At 43.5% G+C, this 26,390-nt stretch overlaps 1 protein-coding gene across 1 annotated transcript in view; it reads right to left on the reverse strand.

The window, feature by feature from the left end:
* Positions 1-3,670: 3,670 nt before the first annotated feature.
* Positions 3,671-26,390, reverse strand: part of B4GALNT2 (beta-1,4-N-acetyl-galactosaminyltransferase 2 (SID blood group)) — a 54,382-nt gene continuing 31,662 nt past the window's right edge. The window contains 9 exon segments of the mRNA XM_027094401.1: positions 3,671-4,863; positions 5,701-5,894; positions 7,639-7,644; positions 7,701-7,858; positions 8,594-8,781; positions 20,258-20,344; positions 21,379-21,559; positions 24,186-24,223; positions 25,409-25,515. Coding sequence (XP_026950202.1) covers positions 4,658-4,863; positions 5,701-5,894; positions 7,639-7,644; positions 7,701-7,858; positions 8,594-8,781; positions 20,258-20,344; positions 21,379-21,559; positions 24,186-24,223; positions 25,409-25,515 — 1,165 coding nt within the window. The 3' untranslated portion in view covers positions 3,671-4,657.

The following is a 26,390-nucleotide window of genomic DNA, read 5'->3' on the forward strand; positions in this document are numbered from 1 at the left end:
CTGCCCCGCTGCTCCGGAGTGTGACGCCTGCCATCCAGCCACCCATAAAGCCCCACTGGGTATTCTCAGGCCCAATTCAAATTCCAAGAAAGACAATCTGCTTGGCTATTGGTACAGCTTCTCTTAATCCAATATATTTTGACTAGGGAATGGAGGCACACACTCTCTGGGTAGTTGATCTATTCCTGGAGAAGAATTCTTGGAGAACTGGCTCACAGTTTAGGCGAACACCCTCCACTTTAAGAACTCCTCCCTGCTGGAGTAGAAGGTTCCAGTTCTTGGGACAGGGAAGAGGATTTTCCTGGAACCTACCGATGGTAACCACAGCACATCACAACAGTCCCTGCTGGGGGATGTTTTAGGATGCTACAATTGCCATGAAAACACACACCTTTATCTCCCTGTCTCAAGAATGCAAGAAATTCACCAGGAAGGCAGACTTCTTTTTTTGGAACCAGGCATGGGACAAATTAAATATTTGTCTGAATATCTAATTTACATTTTAGCTATGTTTATATATTTAAATATTTAAAAGCTATAAAAACTGAAGCTAGCAAATTGTTAAAATAAATGTTCTATCCTCTTACCTTGACAAATATATCTTTAAAAAGGAAAAATCCAAAATATTGTAAAGCTGTGATTTTTGTAGTTATTTTATTATCCCCCCCTTTTTCAAAAAAAATTTTGTTTTTGGCCGTGCCCTGTGGCATGTAGTATCTTAGTGCCCCAGCCAGGGATTGAACCTGGGCCCCCTTCACTGGGAGCGTGGAGTCTTAACCCCTGGACCACCAGGGAAGTCCCTTTTGTAGTTACTTTAATTTTAAAAAACTTAAGCCATTAAGTGTTTTTATAAAATAATTAGTTTTTGCATTCAATAACCACTTAATTCCCAGCGTAAAGAATTGGTATTGGGACTTCCCTGGTGGCACAGTGGTTAAAAATCCACCTGCCAATGCAAGGGACATGGGTTCGTGCCCTGGTCCGGGAAGATCCCACATGCTGCGGAGCAACTAAGCCTGTGCGCCACAACTACTGAGCCTACGCTCTCACCCTGCGCACCTAGAGCCTGTGCTCCACAAGAGAAACCACCGCAATGAGAAGCGCGCGTACCGCAATGAAGAGCAGCCCCCGCCCCCCACCCCCACCGCAACTAGAGAAAGCCCACGCACAGCAACTAAGACCCAATGCAGCCAAAAATAAATAAATAAATAAAAAAGAATTGGTATCACACTTCAAGCATGATACATCTAGAACTACATGTATAAAAATTAGAGTAATAAAAATTGCTTCTATTTTATTTATTTTTTAAAACTATCCAATTTAGAATGTTTATTTTTGGCATGAGGCATTGAGGACTCTTTTACATTAAAAATTAAGGTAAGATCTTACTCCAATAAAGATCTATTAAAAAAAAACCAAAACAAAAGAAAATGTCTCATAGTATCTTGTTCAAAGATCTTTGCTTACTATTTTTAAATGTTCTTAAGCCACACGTGCAATTGTTGTGAACAGCACACTAATTTTCTAGTACTTTTGGAACCATGAATTGAAAGGCAAGAAAATAGACACTAGGTAGTGGGCAAGACTCTATTGCTATTTATGTTATCTGCGAGGAAGAATTTGACAAATTTAAAAATGTGTCTTTTTCTTTTACCTAAGCACTTTGCTGCTCAAATATTACCAGCATTCCAAAGCACTGTCCACAGACTTGCAAGGCGTTTACACGCAGTCGCCTTCTGTTTTGAGAACATAGGGCAAAAAGAATGGAGAGGGCTTCCCTGGTGGCACAGTGGTTCAGAATCCACCTGCCAACTCGGGGTACATGGGTTCGAGCCCTGGCCCGGGAAGATCCCACATGCTGCGGAGCAACTAGCCCGTGCACCACAACTACTGAAGCCCACGTGCCACAGCTACTGAAGCCCACATGCCACAACTACTGAAGCGCACACGCCTAAAGCCCGTGCTCCGCAACAAGAGAAGCCACTGCAATTAGAAGCCCATGCACTGAAATGAGGAGTAGCCCCCGCTCGCCGCAACTAGAGAAAGCCCGCGTGCAGCAACAAACACCCAATGCAGCCAAAGATAAATTAAAATAAATAAATTTATTTTCTTAAAAAAAGGAACAGAGAAACATTTCTCTAGAGCCTGAACAATGTTTAGTCCCAAGAGGGGATATTTAGGGAAACAGGTTATGCTGTCCCGGCGCTAAGCACTAGATCCTGAGTGACAGAGATGCCCAAATGTTCATCAGTAAATACATGTGTTTGTTCTTTTCCTCCAGTTTTACTGAGATATAATTGACTGACAGCACTGTATAGTTTAAGTAGAGCATAATGATTTGACTTAGCATACATAATGAAATGATTATCACCATAAGTTTAGTGAAAATCTATCATCTCACATAAGTACAAAATTAAAGAAATAGAAAAATAATGTTTTTTTCTGCGATGAGAACTCTTAGGATTTACTCTTTTAACCACTTTCATATATTACACACGGCAGTGTTCGTTATATTTATCATGTTGTACATTATGTCCCTAGTACTTATTTATCTTATAACTGGACGTCTGTACCTTCTGACCACCTTCATCCAACTTTGCCTTCCCCCACCCCCTGCCTCTGGTAACCACAAATCTGATCTCTTCTGTGAGTTTGTTTGTTTTATTTATTTGGTTGCGCTGGGTCTTAGCTGAGGCAGGCGGGCTCCTTAGTTGCGGCTCACTGGCTCCTTAGTTGTGTCATGTGAACTCTTAGTTGCAGCATGCATGTGGGATCTAGTTCCCTGACCAGGAACCGAACCTGGGCCCCCTGCATTGGGAGCGTGGAGTCTTAACCACTGTGCCACCAAGGAAGTCCCTGTTTGTTTTTAACATCTTTATTAGAGTATAATTGCTTTACAATGGTGTGTTAGTTTCTGCTTTATAACAAAGTGAATCAGTTATACATATACATGTGTCCCCATATCTCTTCCCTCTTGCATCTCCCTCCCTCCCACTCTCCCTATCCCAGCCCTGTTTGTTTCTTGGTTTTTTTTTTGGTGGTACATGGGCCTCTCGCTGTTGTGGCCTCTCCCGTTGCGGAGCACAGGCTCCGGACATGCAAGCTCAGCGGCCATGGCTCACGGGCCCAGCCACTCTGTGGCATGTGGGATCTTCCTGGACCGGGGCACCAACCCACGTCCCTTGCATCGGCAGGCGGACTCTCAACCACTGCACCACCAGGGAAGCCCTGTTTGTTTGTTTTTGAGGTAAATACATGTGTCTGTGATATGCAGCGTTCTCTAAAGCACAGGATCCAGGTAGGGGCTCATCTTGCCTGGGTCTAAGGACAGTACTGAATGGAGCAATCCAACATTGTCCCCCTATATAGCTATGGTGTTGTACATAAAATACATACTATTGCACTAAACGATCATGCATGCTAAAGTTATAAAAACTTATAACTATGTTTATGACATACACAATGGAATGAGGTATGTACTTTACTCCTGTTTGGGAGAATAAACAATGATCGCCAGTCTGTATTTGTATCTGAGAAACGCTAAATTGAAGTTAAGCCAATTTCTTTACAGCAGGACTTCTCAGAACCTTGAATATACTAATGTGAATTGCGACTGTCCAAGAGGGAGACAGAGCGTGCAGTATTTTTCAAAATTATTGGACCACCAAAACATTTTTCATGAAGTTTTATTAATATCTCACAGACACATTTTCAGAGATCCTGAACTACCCTCGGCCATCTTCAGTAGGAAAGAGTAGAAACCAAAAGGCAGAGCCAGTGCAGCACTGGGAGAACCTCCTGACTCCCAAGGTAACCAAGAGAGCCTGCCTCATCGTGACAGCTCCACTCTGCAGATGACACGGGTCTCGAGCGGTCAGCAACTGATCTCAAGGCCCTAGAATTTAGTGGCTTGGCCACTGCACTTACGCCGTTTATCATGGCTCCTCAGCACAGTGTCTGAGTTCAATCCCAGGAAGTATGGAATCTGTCTTTATGATAGGGAGTCTGATGCCAGGGAAATCTTTATTCCAGCAGTGAGTGGACTACCCCAGGGATCTCATCCCTCCAACTGCCTGCGTCCCATCCGTGTGCCGGGCTCCAGGTGAGCTGACTCCCTCCTCGCCTGCCTGGTCCGCCTCTCATCATCTGATCCGATTCCACTAGTGGACTGAACTGAACCAGGCTTCCACCTTCTCCAGGCAAGGACCCTGGGTTATTCACATTATTTGAGTCCACAAGGTAGGACCAAAAAAAATCTGTGGATGGCAATGATGCTGGAGATGATCTGTGATATAATTTCCACCAAATAACCCTCAAGGACCCAGCAGCCATCTTTTTGACTGAGGATACCAACCCATCATATACTCTTTCGTGTGAGATGAAATGAGATAATGTGAGACACTATATGTACAAATGTTTCATAAATGGTAAGACATCATACAAACAATAATGAATACAGTCTCCGTTGCCCTGATCAGTGATTGGTCCATTTCTAATAACCCTCAGCTTTTGATTGAGATTTCCAGTACCTGAGCCAGACCCATCTGCCCTGTCTGTCTTATCTAGAGTTCAAATTTTGATAGCCCATCCACCAGTTCCTCTGTTTTAGATACCTGCAACCGGTCAGCATAGCGCTTTTCCAGTGCCCGGACAACCTTTACGTGGCACATTGGAGGTGGTTCTTGAAGTAGTGGAGAGCCAACTTGAACTGGATCTGAGCCTTGGTGTTGGTCCGGTATACGTTGTAGCTCTTCTCCAGGGCTGCCAGCTCTGGGTCCGCCACTGGAGAACGGGGCTGGTGACCTACAATCACATTTGAGCAGGACCCCACAAGCAGGCTTCCGAGCCCATCGATAAAGAACTCTGCCAAGAGAGGGAAAGTGCGAGAAGGAAATGTGAGCTTCCGCCAGAGACCCAGGGCCATACTGCAGGTCTGGGAGGAGAGTCGGGGGGAGGGGACACAGTTTATACCCCTGGGGAGCTTCCGCCCCTGTGAAGCCACCTGCCCAGGCTACTGAGTTGGAAGGACAGACAATGATATGGGTAGGGAGACACAGATTGGCTTCCAACTGGACGGAACTGTGGACTCCAGGACTGAGAGGAATGAGAGGGGAAGGTCACCAGCTGCAGTTTCATAGGAGAGGATGTCTGGAAAAGAAGCAGCAGCAGCCAGGTGGGAAAAGAGGGAGGGGCCAGAGCTGTAGGCAAAGGAAGGGGAAGGGCGTTGTGGAGAAGCAGAACAGCCTGGGGGAGACAAGAAGGCAGAGAGGGTGGTGGGAGGCAAGAGAGACCACGAGGGACTTCCCTGGTGGTCCAGTGGCTAAGACTCTGAGTTCCCAATGCAGGGGGCCTGGGTTCGATCCCTGGCCAGGGAACTAGATCTCACATGCCGCAACTAAGGGTTCGCATGCCGCAACTAAAGACCCTGCATGCTGCAACAAAGATCCTGCACATGGCAATGAAGATCCGGTGTGCCACAACGAAGACCCAGTGCAGCCAAGGAAATAAATAAATATTCTAAAAAAAAAGAGAGAGACCACGAGCTCTCCATTTTAGGGAGAAAGGGTGAGCTCCCCATTTTGGGGAGAAAGGACAAGCTCCCCTGAGCAGTGGCACACGGCCCTCCCTCCTTGGGAAAAAACAGGTTTCTGAGATCTGTCCACAGCACAGCTCTCTTCCTCACTCTTCCAGCCTCCCCACCTGAATGAGCCACTCGCTGCAGGCGGGGGTCGAAGCCCACTCTTTGGAGCCGCTCTGTGTGGGCCAGGAAGAAGTTGACAACGCCACTCGTCACCATGCAGCTGGGGAAGCCGTCCAGGGGCCGGAAAGATCCTGACCGCCGGTGGAGACAGTTCCCATTCTCGTGGGCAGAGAAATCCACATTAGAGAATAGACTCAGTATCCATGTAGCTGCTGTCAAGAAGCCTTCCTGGACTGAATCTCAGTTATGACAAGAATCACACCCTTTATCTACCCTTCACACTACACTTACACCAAGTCCAAAGGGCAGACAACTCTGCTCCATTTACCCTCCAGCAGGCTCACTCTTTCCAGGTGACTCACTCCCTTCCAGTACAAGGAGTGGTGTTTAGGTGCAAGAGGCAGCCTGCTCGTGCAGGGGTCCCTGTGTGGACTTCCTGCAGCCAGTAGTTTGTCTCAAGCTGCCTTCGTTCCGTTCTCTGCTCCCGGCTCACCTCTCTGTGCTGCCCGTCCCTGCACTCGTGGGAGATGCATGCATCTAGCTGTTGGAGCCCGAACAAAACAGGACAAGCAATTATATCTATTCCTGAACCATCATAATCACCCTGGGTAGCACACCAGTCTGATTGTCTGCCATCACCTGTACTTTCCCTCCCCCCTTAGTAAATGAACCCTCTTGAGTTTTAACTGGACTAAATTAAAGTCTAGCCAATTAACCCAATAAAGATGAAATTTTCCCACTTCCCTTGCAAGGTCTGACCATGTGTCTAAGTCCTGGCTGAAAGGATGTGATTCAGAACAGATGTCTGCAACTTTCATAAAGATCTCAATCTTAAAAGAGAACTTGTCCTTCACTTCCCCTCTCCCCATTTCTTCCGACCATACAGCTGAGGACCACGAAGATGGACAAACAACGGGGAAGGAAGCTGGTCCAGGATGACCCTGGAAGGAGAGTCGAGTGCCAGCTTGCATTCTTACACGGGTGGGAACTGCACCTTCTATGTCATTTACGCTATTGTGATTGGGTCTCTAGAGACATCTTAGTCAAGTCAGATGCTTTGGGGACTGTCCACCTGGAGTATGAAGTAACTGTGGTCACTGTGCTACTTCTTATACATTTTCTTTCTTTTTAACAGCTATATTGAGATAGCTTTGACATATTAAAATTGTATATATTTAAGGTGTACAGCTTGGTGTTTTTTTTTTTTTGCGGTATGCGGGCCTCTCACCGCTGCGGCCTCTCCCGTCGCGGAGCACAGGCTCCGGGCGCGCAGGCCCAGAGGCCACGGCTCACAGGCCCAGCCACTCCACGGCACGTGGGATCTTCCCAGACCGGGGCACGAACCCGTGTCCCCTGCATCGGCAGGCGGACCCTCAACCACCGCGCCACCAGGGAAGCCCCAGCTTGGTGTTTTGATATATGTATACGTTGTGAAAAGATCACCGCACAAGCTAATTGACAAATCTATCACCTCTACCTAGTAATCTCTGCAAATTTCAAAAATACAATGCAGCATTATTAATTACTGTCACCTTTTTCTTCTCTTTTCTATATGTGACTTGACTTTTGATGTTTTTGTTATTTTTTTAATGTCCTTAAGGCCACATAGTCTTTTATAGCCTTGTGCCATTTTCATTTTTGTAACGGTGTGTGACAGCGCCAGAGCCCCGCTCGCTTTCTCTGGCCACTCCAGAGAGGAGGAAGGTAGAAGTAATAAACACACCATTTTAAAAACAGAACAACGGTGAGTTTTGGGCGTGGGTGTTGGTGTAATTTGCTCAAAGAAAAGTAAGAACAGAGGCAGAAGCGGAACTCGTGTGTCTGATTCCCGCGTGATGGTCTCAACCCCGGAGCTGTGCTGCATCACCTCCTGCACCGGGCCCTCCCCCGCCCCTTCTGCCCTCCCTTCTCTCTTTCCCTCCTCTTCTTTCGCATACTTCCCTCTCTTCCTTTCTCCTCCCCTTCCCCTCTCACTTGTCAGATTGCAATGGGGTAGAACCAGCAACTCTCCCTTACCACGTCCAGTTCTGTCTTCTCTAGGACATCCACCAGCACCTCAATCTTGGTCTTGTCGTTGAAGAGAAAGTCATCGTCCACCCAGAGAACGTATTTGGTGGTGACCTGAGATATGGCCAGGTTCCTACCAGCAAACCAACCCTGTGAGTAGAGTGAGGTTAGATGGTGGTTGCCTGCCCTGCTTCATATCAGCGTCACCTGGGAGATTTCTCAGTTCCCAACAAGCAGGCTGCACCACAAACAGTGGCTGAGAACCTCTGGGTTAAAGGGAGTCCATGTCTCAGAGACACTGGAAGAGGGACAGGGACTCTCTGGATCAAAGACTGAGACAAAGGCAGAAAGTCCTTCCTTGGCCCTGTGGCTAACATGGACCGATGGAAGTCCCCTTTCACCCCAGAGAGTCTCTGTGGCTCTCCCGCCCTTTCCCCTCATGCAGCCTGGAAGCTGCTGGAGCGGGGGACACTCTGGTACGTATAATATCCACTATCCACTTCCTCCTGTGTGTGCTTGAAAGATGGTGCATGGGGGAGAGAGACGCTCCAGCGAGGGGGGAATTATAGGGATGAGAGGTTTCTCTGCTGTTGGACCTGCATGTCAGGAAACCTTAGCCTGTCGGACACCTCAAGTCACTTAGAAGGCCCTCAATCAATTTCCACACCAAGGGTGAGGAGAGGCAGATTAACTACCCTGTTAATGCAGAAAAGGGAGAGTGGCCTGATTTCTCTGTGAATTCGGAATCAGCAAGGGGACTCCCCGCCCATGCCAGGCCCCTGCTGCCTTGGGAGGGCCACTGAAGCAGCCCCATTCAGGGCAGAACCTGACTGTGGGCCCTCTTGTCCCGGGATCCGGGTGTCTCCCCATCTGGGAGGGACATACCTTCCCATAAGGCATGGTGTAATACTCCACGTGGCTGTCATTAATTTTCAGGGGCTCCTTGCTGTCATCAGCCACGATCACAGTCAAATCTGGGTAATACTCACGAATGCTCCGGACCATGGTCATGAGCTTGTGGGGACGGAGGAAAGTTTTGGTGGCAATGGTCACCAGGTCTCTGAGCTTCCTCTCTGAGCAAGAAAGGGTAGATGTCAGAGCTCTGTCTTCAGGAAGCCTCGCTGTCCTGACTTGCATCATTCTGGGGGCACATGGGTCGTCTGGTGCGGTGGGGTCAGCTGAAGTTAACGCATGCTGAAAGCTACACCCTCACCTATTGTTGTGGGTGAATGCAAGAGAACCCGACTGCAGAGCCACTTTTCAGAATGACAGAAATCAGAAATCATTCTATAAACCCTTTTCAGTACATGCTGCAGCATTACCCAGCTTCTCCTGGGTCTGTGGGAGAGAATGGAAATGAGACAGGGAGACAAGAGTACAGCCATTTTGGAAAAAGACCGGTCTTGGGTAAACAAGACTTGCAAACTAAAGAACAAAGGCCCTGGGGGCCCGAGTCCCAGAGGAAAAAAACCAGACTCACAGGAATAAAAGATTAACTTTATCTCTGTGCCACTAAGAGTATACCTAGTTGCCACAAGACAAGAAGCTCAACTGTAAATTTTCGCCTAATCTGTTCCTGGGCTTTCTTACAGAACATTCTCATGCATTTCTTCCCCCTCACAGAAGGGCTCCCTATTCCTGACAGCCACCATGCAGCCACCCGCTGCTGAGCAAAGAAGTTGGATGATTTCTGGAAATTATCCGTGATCGTGAGACAAACCTCCCTTTTGTTATAAAAGCAACTCTTCCCTTCTACTCGAGGAGTTGGCACTTTTTTCCCGCCTTCTCTCTCTCTCTCTTTTAAATTTTATTTTATTTTTTATACAGAAGGTTCTTATTAGTTATCCATTTTATACGTATTAGTGTATACATGTCAATCCCAATCTCCCAATTCATCCCACCACCACCCCCCCCCCGCCACTTGGTGTCCATACATTCGTTCTCTACATCTATGTCTCTATTTCTGCCCTGCAAACCGATTCATCTGTACCATTCTTCTAGGTTCCACATATATGCATTAATATACGATATCTGTTTTTCTCTTTCTGACTTACTTCACTCTGTATGACAGTCTCTAGATCCATCCACATCTCTACAAATGACCCAATTTCGTTCCTTTTTATGGCTGAGTAATATTGCATTGTATATATGTACCACATCTTCTTTATCCATTCGTCCGTCAATGGACACTTAGGTTGCTTCCATGTCCTGGCTATTGTAAATAGAGCTGCAATGAACATTGTGGTACTTGACTATTTTTGAATTATGGTTTTCTCAGGGTATATGCCCAGTAGTGGGATTGCTGGGTTGTATGGTAGTTCTATTTTTAGTTTTTTAAGGAACCTCCATACTGTTCTCCATAGTGGCTGTATCAATTTACATTCCCACCAACAGTGCAAGAGGGTTCCCTTTTCTCCACACCCCCTCCAGCATTTGTTGTTTGTAGATTTTTTGATGATGCCCATTCTAACTGGTGTGAGGTGACACCTCATTGTAGTTTTGATTTGCATTTCTCTAATAATTAGTGATGTTGAGCAGCTTTTCATGTGCCTCTTGGCCATCTGTATGTCTTCTTTGGAGAAATGTCTATTCAGGTCTTCTGCCCATTTTTGGATTGGGTTGTTTGTTTTTTTAATATTGAGCTGCATGAGCTGTTTATATATTTTGGAGATTAATCCTTTGTCTGTTGATTCATTTTGCAAATATTTTCTCCCATTCTGAGGGTTGTCTTTTCCTCTTGTTTATGGTTTCCTTTGCTGTGCAAAAGCTTTTAAGTTTCATTAGGTCCCATTTGTTTATTTTTGTTTTTATTTCCATTACTCTAGGAGGTGAGTCAAAAAAGATCTTGCTGTGATTTATGTCAAAGAGTGTTCTTCCTATGTTTGCCTCTAAGAGTTTCATAGTGCCCGGTATTACATTTAGGTCTCTAATGCATTTTGAGTTTATTTCTGTGTATGGTGTTAGGGAGTATTCTAATTTCATTCTTTTACATGTAGCTGTCCAGGTTTCCCAGCACCACTTATTGAAGAGACTGTCTTTTCTCCATTGTATATCCTTGCCTCCTTTGTCATAGATTAGTTGACCATAGGTGCGTGGGTTTATCTCTGGGCTTTCTATCCTGTTCCATTGAACTATATTTCTGTTTTTGTGCCAGTACCATATTATCTTGATTACTGTAGCTTTGTAGTATAGTCTGAAGTCAGGGAGTCTGATTCCTCTAGCTCCATTTTTTTCCCTCAAGACCACTTTGGCTATTCGGGGCCTTTTATGTCTCCATACAAATTTTAAGATTTTTTGTTCTAGTTCTGTAAAAAATGCCATTGGTAATTTGATAGGGATTGCACTGAATCTGTTGATTGCTTTGGGTAGTAGAGTCATTTTCACAATACTGATTCTTCCAATCCAAGAACACGGTATATCTTTCCATCTGTTTGTATCATCTTTAATTTCTCTCATCAGTATCTTATAGTTTTCTGCATACAGGTCTTTTGTCTCCATAGGTAGGTTTATTCCTAGGTATTTTATTCTTTTTGTTGCAGTGGTAAATGGGAGTGTTTCCTTAATTTCTCTTTCAGATTTTTCATCATTAGTGTATAGGAATGCAAGAGATTTCTGTGCATTAACTTTGTATCCTGCAACTTTACCAAATTCATTGATTAGCTCTAGTAGTTTTCTGGTGGCATCTTTAGAATTCTCTATGTATAATATCATGTCGTCTGCAAACAGTGACAGTTTTACTTCTTCTTTTCCAACTTGAATTCCTTTTATTTCTTTTTCTTCTCTGACTGCCATGGCTAGGACTTCAAAAATTATGTTAAATAATAGCGGTGAGAGTGGACATTCTTGTCTTGTTCCTGATCTTAGAGGAAATGCTTTCAGTTTTTCACCATTGAGAATGATGTTTGCTGTGGGTTTGTCATATATGGCTTTTATTATGTAGAGGTAGGTTCCCTCTATGCCCACTTTCTGGAGAGTTTTTATCACAACTGGGTGTTGAATTTTGTCAAAAGCTTTTTCTGCATCTATTGAGATGATCATATGGTTTTTTTCTTCAATTTGTTAATATGGTGTATCACATTGATTGATTTGCGTATATTGAAGAATCCTTGCATCCCTGGGATAAATCCCACTTGATCATGGTGTATGATCCTTTTAATGTGTTGTTGGATTCTGTTTGCTAGTATTTTGTTGAGGATTTTTGCATCTATATTCATCAGTGATATTGGTCTGTAATTTTCTTTTTTTGTAGTATCTTTGTCTGGTTTTGGTATCAGGGTGATGGTGGCCTCATAGAATGAGTTTGGGAGTGTTCATTCCTCTGCAATTTTTTGGAAGAGCTTGAGAAGGATGGGTAATAGCTCTTCTCTAAATGTTTGATAGAATTCACCTGTGAAGCCGTCTGGTCCTGGTCTTTTGTTTGTTGGAAGATTTTTAATCACAGTTTCAATTTCATTACTTGTGATTGGTCTATTTATATTTTCCATTTCTTCCTGGTTCGGTCTTGGAAGGTTACACCTTTCTAAGAATTTGTCCATTTCTTCCAGGTTGTCCATTTTATTGGCATAGAGTTGCTTGTTGTAGTCTCTGAGGATGCTTTGTATTTCTGCAGTGTCTGTTGTAACTTCTCCTTTTTCATTTCTAATTTTATTGATTTGAGTCCTCTCCCTCTTTTTCTTGATGAGTCTGGCTAATGGTTTATCAATTTGGTTTATCTTCTCAAAGAACCAGGTTTTAGTTTTATTGATCTTTGCTATTGTCTTCTTTGTTTGTATTTCATTTATTTCTGCTCTGATCTTTATAATTTCTTTCCTTCTAATAACTTGCGTTTTGTTTGTTCTTCTTTCTCTAGTTGCTTTAGGTGAAAGGTTAAATTGTTTATTTGAGATTTTTCTTGTTTCCTGAGGTAGGCTTGTATTGCTATAAACTTCCCTCTTAGAACTGCTTTTGCTGCATCCCATAGGTTTTGGATCATCATGTTTTTGTTGTCATTTGTCTCTAGGTATTTTTTGATTTCCTCTTTGATTTCTTCAGTGGTCTCTTGGTTATTTAGTAACGTATTGTTTAGCCTCCATGTGTGGGTTTTTTTTTAACGTTTTTTCCCTGTAATTGATTTCTAATCTCATAGCGTTGTGGTCAGAAAAGATGCTTGATATGATTTCAGTTTTCTTAAATTTACTGTGGCTTGATTTGTGACCCAAGATGTGATCTATCCTGGAGAATGTTCCGTGTGCACTTTAGAAGAAAGTGTAATCTGCTGTTTCTGGATGGAATGTTTTATAAATATCAATTAAATCTATCTGGTCTGTTGTGTCATTTAAAACTTATGTTTCCTTATTAATTTTCTGTTTGGATGATCTGTCCATTGGTTTAAGTGAGGTGTTAAAGTCCCCCACTATTATTGTGTAACTGTCGATTTCCTCTTTTATAAGCTGTTAGCAGTTGCCTTATGTATTGAGGTGCGCCTATGTTGGGTGCATATATATTTATAATTGTTACATCTTCTTCTTGGATTGATCCCTTGATCATTATGTAGTGTCCTTCCTTGTCTCTTGTCACATTCTTTATTTTAAAGTCTATTTTATCTGATAGGAGTATTGCTACTCCAGCTTTCTTTTGATTTCCATTTGCATGGAATATCTTTTTCCATCTCCTCACTTTCAGTCTGTATGTGTCCCTAGGTCTGAAGTGGGTTTCTTGTAGGCAGCATATATATGGGTCTTGTTTTTATATCCATTCAGTGAGCCTGTATCTTTTGCTTGGAGCATTTAAGCCACTCATGTTTAAGGTAATTATTGATATGTATGTTCCTTTGACCATTTTCTTAATTGCTATGGGCTTGTTTTTGTAGGTCCTTTTCTTCTCTTGTGTTTCCCACTTAGAGAAGTTCCTTTAGCATTTGTTGTAGAGCTGGTTTGGTGGTGCTGAATTCTCTTAGCTTTTGCATGTCTGTCGAATCTGAATGAGATCCTTGCCGGGTAGAGTAAACTTGGCTGTAGGTTCTTCCCTTTCATCACTTTAAATGTATCATGCCACTCCCTTCTGGCTTATAGAGTTTCTGCTGAGAATCAGATGTTAACCTTATGGGAGTTCCCTTGTATGTTATTTGCCATTTTTCCCTTGCTGCTTTCAATAATTTTTCTTTGTCTTTAATTTTTGTCAGTTTGATTACTATGTGTCTCAGCATGTTTCTCCCAGGGTTTATCCTGTATGGGACTCTCTGCACTTCCTGGACTTGGGTGGCTATTTCCTTTCCCATGTTAGGGAAGTTTTCGACTATAATCTCTTCAAATATTTTCTCGGGTCCTTTCTCTCTCTTTTCTCCTTCTGGGTCCCCTATAATGCAAATGTTGTTGCCTTTAGTGTTGTCCCAGAGGTCTCTTAGGCTGTCTTCATTTCTTTTCATTCTTTTTTCTTTATTCTGTTCTGCAGCAGTGAATTCCACCATTCTGTCTTCCAGGTCATGTATCCGTTCTTCTGCCTCTGCTATCCTGCTATTGATTCCTTCTAGTGTATTTTTCATTTCAGTTATTGTATTGTTCACCTCTGTTTGTTTGCTCTTTAATTCTTCTAGGTGCTTGTTAAACATTTCTTGCATCTTCTCGATCTTTGCCGCCATTCTTTTTCCAAGGCCCTGGATCATCTTCACTATCATTATTCTGAATTCTTTTTCTGGAAGGTTGCCTATCTCCACTTCATTTAGTTGTTTTTCTGGGGTTTTATCTTGTTCCTTCATCTGGTACTTAGTCCTCTGCCTTTTCATTTTGTCTATCTTTCTGTGAATATGGTTTTCATTCCACAGGCTACAGGATTGTAGTTCTTGCTTCTGCTGTCTGCCTTCTGGTGGATAAGGCTGTCTGAGAGGCTTGTCTCCTGCCTTCTCTCTTGTGCACAAACTATCTCTTTTAATAAAAAGCTCTGTGTGCCTAAGAGTCTTGCAGAAGCGATATTCATTTCTATGGTATTGCTGCTGCCCAAGAATCTGGAAAGGGCTCAGTAACAGAAAGTGTCAAGTAAATCATGTTCAAGAGCATGGCAAATGAATCCTCTCCTACCTTTTCTCTTCTCAGGCCACATGATAAGTTTGGTTCTTTTGTTATAGTAAAGAGAGAATCAGGGGCCTGAATTACCATAGGAGGTGGTCAAGGTAGGGGACTCCCAGCCAAGTTGGTGGTATAGAATTTTGCTTTGAAATTCCATATTGTTCCAAACACATAGCAATGATAAAGAAAAATGCAGACACAGCTGTGCTCAAAAATAGACAACATTTCTTCCAAGAACAGATATCAACAGCTGTGAGCAGAGCTGGAGCTGGGTGTGCAGCAATCTGAGGTCAGAACAGCAGAGGAGTCTGGGAGGCCAAGTCTGAGTGTTTTAATGGAATAAAAGTGTCTCATAAGGTATGTGGGTCCACAGCCAGGCTTTTTGCTAGAAGCCACACACTGAAGCCAGGCTGCACTCCCTCCATCTCTCACCACATACTACCTGCTGGGCAAGGAACCCCAAACATCCATCATCCCTGTACACAACTCTGGTTGCAGAGATGACACCACATCACAGCCAAGCCCTGTGCCAAGCCACCCTTAGGCCCAGCAACTGGCTCTTCAGTGATGACAGTATCACTAGGGAACAAGGACCCCAACACTCCGGTATGAAATGATGGACTAGGAATCTTGGGTTAGTGGAAGTAGAAGCAATTGTAAAGCTGTGAGATGGGAACAAATCAGGAGAGAGAGAGAGAGAGAGGAAAGAGGGAGAAAGAGGGAGAGAGGAGAAAACGAAACAAACAAGCAAAAGCCTCCTACTCAAGATGAGCCACCAGCAAAAATTCCAAGACACTCAAAGAAAACTACAGCCAGCAAATCGACCCTGCACAGTGTGTATCTACCACTCTAGATAGACAAAATCATAGAGGAAGCTGAAAAGGATTTAAAATGAGAATGTTTAAAATCTTTAAAGTGACAAATCACAGAATCACCTATATGAAAAAGAAAATATGGAACAAAAACAGGCATAAATGAAACGAGAATATTTAGATATGAAACCAACTTAAAATTACTGAAGATAAGTGTAAAGAACCAAAAGGGAGACCTGACTTCAGATATTTAAAATTTTTTAACTAACATAAGAGAATGCTATGAACAGCTCTATGACAAAAAAAAAAAAAGTAGGCAATTTACATCAAATTTAAGACAACTTTACAGAAACATTTTAAAAATTGACTCAATGTACATACAGATCAATAACCATTAAAGACACAGAACTGATAGTTTTAAATTTCTTCCCTTTCTCTCACTCCTTCCCATCCACATTCCCATCCTTAACCACCTTCCCCAAAACTTGGACCAAAAAAAAAAAAAAAAAGACATAAGGATCAGAGAAGTTGTAATAAAACTCCAAGAGACGTATTATTCTTATTTTATTACAATTCACTTCAGCAAACAGTGAAAAAAGGAAAGCTATCCAACTTGTCTTACGAGACTTGTATAATATTGACAACAAAACTGGGCAAGGACATTACAGAAAAAAATAGTCTCAGTTTTGAATACAGGTGCAAGAATCCTATATAAAATTTCATCAAATTTAATTCAGCATTTAATCAACTAATACATTGCAATCAAGATGGGTTTATTCCAGAAATACAGGAACAATTTCAACAGCAGGAAATCAATAATGTAAGTCACTACATAAACCCAATTAAAGGAGAAAAATTATTTCAATGGGTACAGACAATTTATCTGATAAAGTTCAATACTCATTCATATAAAAACTCTCTGCAAGGAAATAGAAAGTAGAAATAGAAAAATTCTTAGCAGCAGTAATAGAAGGAAAGGGACTTCCCTGGTGGTCCAGAGGTTAAGACTTTGCCTTCCAATGCAAGGGGTGCAGGTTCAATCCCTAGTCGAGGAGCTAAAACCCCACATGCCTCACAGCCAAAAAACCAAAACATAAAACAGAAGCAATATTGTAACAAATTCAATAAAGACTTTAAAAAAATGGTCCACATCAGAAATAGAAGGAAAGAAGGAAACTTTCTTACCCTGACACATCTACCACACTCCTACCCAGCAAACATGAATGGTAGAGCATTCGAATGTTCTTAAACTCAGGAACAAGCAAAAGTGCCTGCTACCACTGCTATCATTCAACACTGTACTGCAGATTTTAGCAAAATGCAGTAAGACAAGAAAACTAAACAAATGATAAGAACTGGAAAAGAAGAGACAAAAATTATTATTTGTTCAAGAGACTCTATGTTAAAAACGATCACTAATATGAGTGCAAGAACGATGCTGCTTGTGTAAGTTCAGCATTCAAAAATCACTAATGTCCTATATACCAACAGCAACCAATTAAAATGTAGAAGAGGGCTTCCCTGGTGGCGCAGTGCTTGAGAGTCCGCCTGCCGATGCAGGGGACACGGGTTCGTGCCCCGGTCCGGGAAGATCCCACATGCCGCGGAGCGGCTGGGCCCGTGAGCCATGGCCGCTGAGCCTGCGCGTCCGGAGCCTGTGCTCCGCAACGGGAGAGGCCACAACAGTGAGAGGCCCGCGTACGGCAAAAAAAAAAAAAAAAAAAAAAAAAAAAATGTAGAAGAAAAAGATCCAATTTATAAAAGCAATAAGAAATATAAAGTACCTAAGACTAAATCCAATGAAGTGTGCGATTCCTTTACAAATAAAACTAGAAAATAAATTATTGAAGAACCTATGAAGAGACTATGACATGGAGATTATAACATGGAGTGGTATACCAGATTCATGGTTGGGAATATTCAACTTCATAAAACTGTCAATTCATCTCTAATTAATCTACAAATTCTATGAAATTCTCATCAAAATCTCAAGGGATTTTGGAGGATCTTGATGAGCTGATGCCAAAACGCTAATGAAAAAGTAAAAGACCAAGAAGGGCTGAGAAAAGTTTGCTAAATGAAATACAGTCATCCTGAAGTATAGAATTTATCCCCACTAGATACAAAACCTGTTATAAAGTGTATGGAAACATTATGGAATGAGCCCAAGGATAAACAGATCGATGTGACCTAAGAAAGGTTCAGACCCTGCATGCATGAAAGTGGGTGTGTGAGGGGCTGGCTGTACGAGCAGTAGGCGGCTGCACCACTAGGTCTGTGGTGGTGGGACAACAGGCTCTCCATACACAAAAAATTAGGTCCTCTTCACATGCCACACATAAGTATCTAAATGTAAGAACCAAACGTGCAACTTTTGAAAAAAATAGAGGAGAGTATCTTTATGGCCCCAACGTAGGGAAGAATTTCTTTCTTTTTTTTTTTTTTTTTTGTGGTACGCAGGCCTCTCACTGTTGTGGCCTCTCCCGTTGCGGAGCACAGGGTCCGGACACGCAGGCTCAGCGGCCATGGCTCACGGGCCCAGCCGCTCTGCGGCATGTGGAATCTTCCCGGACCGGGGTATGAACCCGTGTCCCCTGCATCGGCAGGCGGACTCTCAACCACTGCGCCACCAGGGAAGCCCGGGAAGAAGTTCTTGAATAAGGCACAAAAAGCAAAAGATAGAAAACAACGAATCAATTCTATTAAAGGATAAAGCTTTTAATAACAAAAGACCTCGAAGCAAAATCAAAAGACAAGCCATGGACTGACAAAAGGTCAGAAACTAGAACTTCATGCCATACAATGTAACTTTTATGAGAAGTTCAAAAATGCATTGTACCACACTGTATATGCTGTGTGTGTGTGTGTGTGTGTGTACACATGTGTAAGAATAGAAATCTACATATTAAAATGTACAAAAACAGGGAAAAGAAAGATCGTGACTGCTGGAAGAAGGGAGGGGAAGAAGATTGTGGTGATTTCCATTTTATTGGTAACACTTTATCTTTAAACAAATCTGAAGCCAGAAAGGGTTTTTTTGTGAACTCCTTGTACTTATTTCTTTTATTTTTGAGATAGTTATGATGTTAAGCCCATACTTTAAATCCCTCTCCACAGATATTTAATACTATTACTTTAAAATAACAATTTATATTTTGAAAAGAATCTATTTGAATAGATTACATTTTGAATATATAGGTAATACAGTAAAAAAATGTCAACTGTTCAAAATCCTAAATGTATTGAACGTTATACCATGAAAATACTTCTTCCCATCCCTGTTCCCCACTACTTGGTTTCTTCCCAGGAGTTTACCAGTATTACTAATTTCTTGTTTATTTTTCTGTAATCAAGCAGTTATGTCTTCTTTCCCCCTTTCTTTTTACAGAAAAGGTAGCTTACTCTTTACTCTTTTCTGTACATCTTGGAAAGCATTTTGAATCAGAATAAAAACCTTCCTGCTCCTGTTTTCCTCCTCCATCCTTCTGAATGGCACTGCGTGGCATTTCATTATACCGATGGACCACACTTGATTTAACCCGTGCCTCCCACTTTTAAGGTTTTTGGCATTGCAAACAATGCTGCAATAAATACCTTCAAACAAATGTCATTTCACACAGATGTAAGCATCTTAGGATAATTTCTAGAAGCCACATGGTAAGTGGCTGGACCAAAGCACATATACGTTTAAAATGCTGATAGGACTTCCCTGGCGGTGCAGTGGTTAAGAATCTGCACTTCCACTGCAGGGGGCACGGGTTCCATCCCTGGTCAGGGAACTAAGATACGGCTCGCAGTTTATATTTCCCCACTCTTCCAACACAATATGAATGTAGTTTTCATTTGCACTTTTCTTAGCATGAAATTGAGCATATATTTTAATGGCTAGAAGTATTCTTGAATTTAACTTTTTGTGAATTGGCTTATTCTTTTCTTATTGTTCTTTTCTTATTCATGTTCTTTTCTTATTGATTCACAAGTGCTCTTAAGTAAAATTAGACCTTTGACTTTAATGTGTGTTGAAGATATTTTTTCCCAATTCATCCTTTGTCATTTGACTTTGCATATGGTAAGTTTCTGTCATGAAAACATTAAAAATTGTTATGTATTTTATGTTTTTAGTCTTTTCCTTATGGCCCGTGGGTTTTGTGTCATATTTAGAAAAGCATTACGCGCCAAAGTTTTTATTAATTAATTAATTTACTTGGCTGTACCACACAGCATGCGGGATCTTAGTTCCCGGACCAGGGATTGAACTCATGCCCCTGCAGTGGAAACACAGAGTCCTAACCACTGGACTGCCAGGGAAGTCCCTCCAAAGTTATTTTTAAACTCCACGTTTTTTTCTAGTACTTCAAAAAAAAATAGATATTTGCCTATTTGGAATTTATCTTGGTATGAGCTGTGAGATAGATTCAACTTGTTCTTTTCCACATAGTTACACAGTTATCCTGCATGATTTCTTAAATAATCCATCTTTTCTCCCTTTAATTTGAAAAGCTACCTTTATCACATGGTAAACTATCAACATGTCTATTTCTAGATTTCTAATTTGATTCCATTGATGTACATATTCCTGCTCTAGTACCACTCTATCTTTATAATTATTCTTCTCCTCCATCTCAGATGGGATCCCTTCTGAATCTCACCAATATTCTATAGGACCCACCATGAAGCCCCAGAGACAAGGGCCTTACCTGGTCCAGGATCATATAACTTGGGCATAACAGGAAGGCGGATGGTCACTGGAAACTTGGCCACTGAGGACTTGGACTCCAGACTCACTGGAGAGAGAAATAAGGTCAGGTTGGGTGCACTGTGTCTGGGTCACTCCCCACGCTGCCCGGGAAGCCGACGGGATGCGGGAGTGGACTGGTGGAATGAGACTGAGGACCGCATAGTCTATGGCAGTGTGGCTCATAACCTGCTGTGCATCCCTGGGGCAGCCTGCTGATCACCTCCAAAACTCACGTTTCCTCCCCGTAAGAATCTGTTGGGTAAAGTGGGCTTGGAATCAGAGGGATGGATTAAATTTGACTTTGCCTTGTTATCTGAAATTCCTTGGATAAATCACTTCACCTCCTTCTCCATCTACAAAAGCAAGATAATACTACCTGCCCCATTTTATACCTCACAGGGTCATTTTGTGATAAGAAACGTTTGAAAATCTGAAGGTGAAGAGAACTTTGCCTCTAGTTTGTGCTCATGGGAAATCTGTCCCACATTTCATTTTTTCTCTTGGTGTCCTGGGAATGCATCCTGTGTAGCTGCTCAAAATGGGAACGGGTGCCTTGAATTCAACCAGAAAGAAACTGGGGCTGCCCTGCCGGTGGCAGGAGTTGTTCTCCCAGGAATTCTGGGGATGGGAATGGGGACTGGGATGGGAGGAGGAAGACAAAGCCACTGACCTGGGGGCTTCTAGTTCCCCACATCCCTCTTTCCTGTTAGTGCCCAGGACAAAATACTGATGCATAGACTGCCTCCCATCTACTGCAGCCAACATCTTCAGGTTTGCTTGCTACTGAGAATGAGGAACAGAACTGGATGGTTTCTAGGGACACAGCATGAATGATCTGTCTTCATGGAGAGTCGAGCAGGCATTTTGCCTGTCCTTTCCTTTGAGTCACTCTATGTGGTCAATGGCAACGTGGGGGATAGCACTGGGTACAGTAATTGGGAAGTTAGGTGTTTAGAGTTAGAAACAGGAGCTAGAGAGGCAGGCTTCCTGGAGGAGGAAGACTTTGAGGGCCTGATGGTGTTTTTCTGGGTCCCTAAGCATTTTGGACAGGTCCCTAAGCATCCAAGGACAGCCTCTCACCTACATCCACCCTGCAGCGCTGATACTCTGTGCTTGTGTATGTCACGTGCTGGAGTATGAAATTCAAAAGCTTCCGGTTACTGGTCGAAATGTTCAGCTGCTTCTGGCCTCTGCCCTGTACCACACTGTCTGGGATGTCAGCGAGGGTGTTCAGTGTCCCCAGAGAAGCTGTCAGGGTGACCTAGGGTGGATGAGATAGAAAGATGAAATGCAAAGAACAGCACATACCCAGAATGGCCAGTAGGGAGCAGAGTGCATAAACACGAGAGGAGAAGGATCACGGGTGCCCCTGAAACCTAGGGTCTGGCTCTGCGGTTGCTGCCCCAGCCCCAGTAAAGAAGAATCAAGTTCTAGGACCTGGTGTGTTCAAGCGCCATTTCTGAAGCATTCTTAACTCTTGCCTTGCAGGATACCATTCTTAAAGATTTCTTCCTACCCTTTCCTACCCCGGCTGCTCATATATATATCTATCTCTCCCTCTCCCTCTCTCTCCCTCTCTCTCTCCCTCTCTCTCTCTCTCTCTCTCTCTGTCTCACTCTCTCTCTCTCTCTCTCTCTCATTTATTTATTTATTAAAATTTATTTATTTATGGCTGCGTTGGGTCTTCGTTGCTGCGCACGGGCTTTCTCTAGTTGTGGCAAGGGGGAGCCACTCTTCATTGCAGCGCACAGGCGCTTCTCATTTCAGTGGCTTCTCTTGTTGCTGAGCATGGGCTCTAGGCATGCAGGCTTCAGTAGTTGCGGCACATGGGCTCAGTAGTTGTGCCGCACGGGCTTAGTTGCTCCACGGCATGTGGGATCTTCCCAGACCAGGGATTGAACCTGTGCCCTCTGCATTGGCAGGCAGATTCTTAACCACTGTGCCACCAGGGAAGCCCCATGGCTGCTCCTTTTGAATTCTGTTTGCCGACTCCTTGTCTATCTGACCTCCAAAGAGAGTTTTTCAGGGTTTGGTTCTGCATCCTCTTCCCTTCTTAATCTACACCTTCTCACTAGAGGAGGCAGCAGCTTTAAATACTATTCATATGCTGATGGTTTAAAAATGTACATCTTCAGGGACTTCCCTGCTGGTGCAGTGGTTAAGAATACACCTGCCTGCAGTGGTTGAGAGTCCGCCTGCCGATGCAGGGGACACAGGTTCGTGCCCCGGTCCGGGAAGATCCCACATGCCGCGGAGCGGCTAGGCCAGTGAGCCATGGCCTTTGAGCCTGTGCGTCCGGAGCCTGTGCTCTGCAACAGGAGAAGCCACAACAGTGAGAGGCCCACGTACCACAAAAAAAAAAAAAAAAGAATATGCCTGCCAATTCAGGGGACAAGGATTCGATCCCTGGTCTGGAAGATCCCACATGTTGTGGAGCAACTAAGCCCATGCGCCGCAACTACTGAGCCTGTGCTCTAGAGCCTGTGAGCCACAACTACTGAGCCCACGCGCCATAACTACTGAAGCCCGCGCATCTAGAGCCTGTGCTCTGCAACAAGGGAAGCCACCACAATGAGATGCCTGCGCACCGCAATGAAGAGTAGCCCCCGCTCGCCGCAACTAGAGAAAGCCTGCGTGCAGCAATGAAGACCCAACGCAGCCAAAAATAAATAAAGTAAATAAATAATTTTTTTTTTTAAGTACATCTTCAGCTCCTATCTTTCTGAAATCCAGCTGCTTCGTTGGTTGCTCTGCTAGGAAGTTTCACAAGCAGCTCAAAATGATATCTTCAAAACTGAACTATGTTTTTTTCTCGATAAACCTGTTTTCCACCCCGTCCCTGGCTCTCCTTGCCTTGTGAATGGCATCTCCACCCACTCAGCTGTTCCAGTCCCCAAATGAAGTCATTCTTGTCCTGCTCTTTCCCCAACACCTACAGCCAATCCATGAGTGAGTCCTGCCCGGTCCACCTTCAACATGTAGCTAGAAGCCATCTGCTTCTCTCCATCCCCACTGCTACTCTCTTCCCTTGCCTTCTTGTCTTTTGCAACAGCCAGTTATCTTTAGGAAAAGTAGCCTAGATTATGTCATTCCTGCTGAAAACACTTTAGTCATTCGAGAGGTGCTTTCTGAGATCCAGACTACAGGCACTGGGAAAAGAGCAGTGAATAAGACAGACTCCCTGCCTTCAAGAAGCTTATAGTCTAGTGAGGAAGAGTGGCAATAAGCATATCATGACACATATAAAGTAATTCAGGTATGATAAGTGCCATGAAGAAGGGAACACAGAGTAGAGACAAAGTGACAAAGGTGTAGGGGGCAGCGGCGGTGAGGGTAGTTGCGGGGGAGGTGTCCAGAGGCGCCCTCTGGAGGACAGAGCAGCTTTGCTCAATCACCACCTATTACAGCCCCGTGTGGCATGCAGAAGGAGGAAAACTAAATTTCCCAGACTCCTTTTCAGTTAGGGTCTGGATGTGATTTACATCCCACCCCTTAGACATACTTGCATAGACCTTGATTTGGAGCTATCTTAAATGGGAAAGAAGGGCCAGCCACAGAGCATCCACCTTGCTGACACTGACCCGAATAGAGGCAATACAGCCCGGCTGTGGCCGCAGCTTCCTCTTGTAGCTGAAGGCAGCAGGACCCTTGGTGGCCCAGTCCTCTGGAAGTCCTCCCTGGAACTCCAGCTACCCCACGGCTGGAAAATTCTTGACGTCTATAGGCACCCTTCCCCCTCTCCCCACCATGGACTCACGTCTAATATTTAATCAGGATAGAGACTGTGTCAAAATCTGAAACCGGCTACCATGGGGGGAAGAGGGCACAGGCAGTGAGCAAAGGACAGGATGCCAAATGCAAAAGGGAGCTGGGAAGGGGACCCTTGCCTCATAGATGGGAGCATCTGGTCCTTCAAACTGGAGACCTGGAGAACACAGGAAAAAGGACAAAAAACAACATTTGAGAGGATGCCAAGGACTCCCTGATGCTCTCACCTTCCTGACTGACTCCTACACATCCCTCCAGAGGCCCTTTAAGTGTCACCTATCCAGAGAGTTTGCTGACCACTCCCCTCTCACCAGGGCTCTATTAGATGGTGTCCCATGGTCCTTCTCAAATTCCAGCAGTTCTAAAGCCACCAATGCCCACCCTCAGTTTTGGATGGGTGCTGTGAATTAATCCAGTCCCTTCTAGGTATCTCTGTTACTAAAGGGAAGGAAGCAATAGATAAATAATGAATTATCCTGAACACGCTCAGTTTCCTGGAATAGTCAAATTCATAGAGACAGAAAATAGAATGGTGGTTGCCAGGGACTGAGGGGAAAAGGGAGTTACTGTTAAATGGGTGCAGAGTTTCAGTTGGAAAGATGAAAAAGTTCTAGAGATGGTTGCTGGTGATGGTTGCAGAACAATGTGAATGTACTTAATGCCACAGAATTAGACACTTAAAAATGGTAAATTTTATGTTATGTATGTTTTACCACAATAAAAATAAGAACTACCCAAAATGGCAAATCATTTTTTAAATGACTATTCAAAAACACTAGCAATTCATCCGAAATGATTTTATTTTAGAATCTATCTCTGTTCTTATAATATGATCAGTTCAAGCTCTAATTCAGACATATTCTTCTTATGTGGCCTCAGATAACTCTGTGAAGTTGGCAAAATAATATTTACCTCACAGGGATGTGATGCTGAACTAAAAGAGTGTGTAAAATTCCCTCGTAGAGGAGAGTTTTAACTGGCATAAATATCCTTTGCCATATGCACTCCCTGGAGATGGGCTCATGCTTTGCCTGCTCCCATGATGCTGGAGGCCACCAAAAAGCCAATTATGTCCCAAGATTCCTCGATGCACATAGATTTCTGTCCTCTTCTGTTATCTCGGATACCCAGGGAGGTCACAGCTACTAAGGGCGATTCCCAGTGGTGGCAAGAGTGAGACTAATGAAATGGTTTCATTTCATTAAATGAAACCATGTCAAGCTTCATTGTGCTGGGTACACAGCAGGTACCCTATGAATGACTGTTCCCTTCTGCTTCCTCCTTTTGCTTAAGAAGGAATAAGAAAGTTGCTCGGGTCTTTTCTGAACGGAGATGTACCTACCTGGGATGGGAACCGTGTGCAGGGGCATCACTTCCACCCCGTGGACAGGGTACCCAAAGGGCAGGTTGGGCTGAGCCAGCAGGGGCGGTGGGCGAGGCAGCCCTTCTCTGCAGAGAAACAAAACCATTGGCAGCTGCTTCGACGCCTGTCCCTAGTTAGTTCTTAAAGTGATGTTTGTACCCAGAGCTTTGGGCTGCCAATGGTGAGAAACTGAAAGTAGATTGGCCCGATCTGCCCTCCATTTTCTCTCCTCCTTTATTCCTGCCCCTCCCTCCAGCCTCTAATTCCGCACAGGAATTGAAGCAGATTACAACAAAGCACATTCAAAGTCAAAATCACAACCAGCAAAAAAGAAGAAGCAAAATAATCAGACCATATCGGCCAACCCAGCAGCAGTGGCTAAACACCAAAGACACATCTGAACTTCCTGGTAGGCAAGGTACAAAGTAATTGACAACCAATACGCTGGACAAAGGGCAAAGCAGACCAACTCCTGAACGGTGGTAAAACTTTTCTTGTCACTGAACAAATAAAATATATAAAACTTTATCTAGGAGTGGATGTTGTCTCAATATTTTTAGAGCAACCACAGTGACCATTTCCAGGTGGCTTTGTTGTTGTAACAACCTTCAGTCAAACGCATAACACAATCCAGTGATATTTTGACTGTTTGAGTGACTAAAGGTAATACGGTTGTTAGGTAGGCTTCAGGGATCCGCTTAACCATGGAAATCATTTAGATTACCTGGAAGGAAGATTAGACTCCTGAAGTATTTACGGGAACATGAAAAGGACAAAATTTTTAAATGGAAAGCTACAGAAATAGGCAATTAACAGAAGAGGAAATACAAATGGCTAATAAATATATGGAACACGCTCAGCTGCAATATTAATCAGGGAAATGCAACTTTAAAAACAATGCAAAAAACAATGATACCTTTTCCTTGAAGCTTTAAAATTTTATGATAGCCAGTGTTGATCA

This window comes from Aethalodelphis obliquidens, unplaced genomic scaffold (assembly GCF_003676395.1).
Source record: "Aethalodelphis obliquidens isolate GAN/ISIS:26980383/991018 unplaced genomic scaffold, ASM367639v1 scaffold89, whole genome shotgun sequence".
Taxonomy (NCBI): Eukaryota; Metazoa; Chordata; class Mammalia; order Artiodactyla; family Delphinidae; genus Aethalodelphis; species Aethalodelphis obliquidens.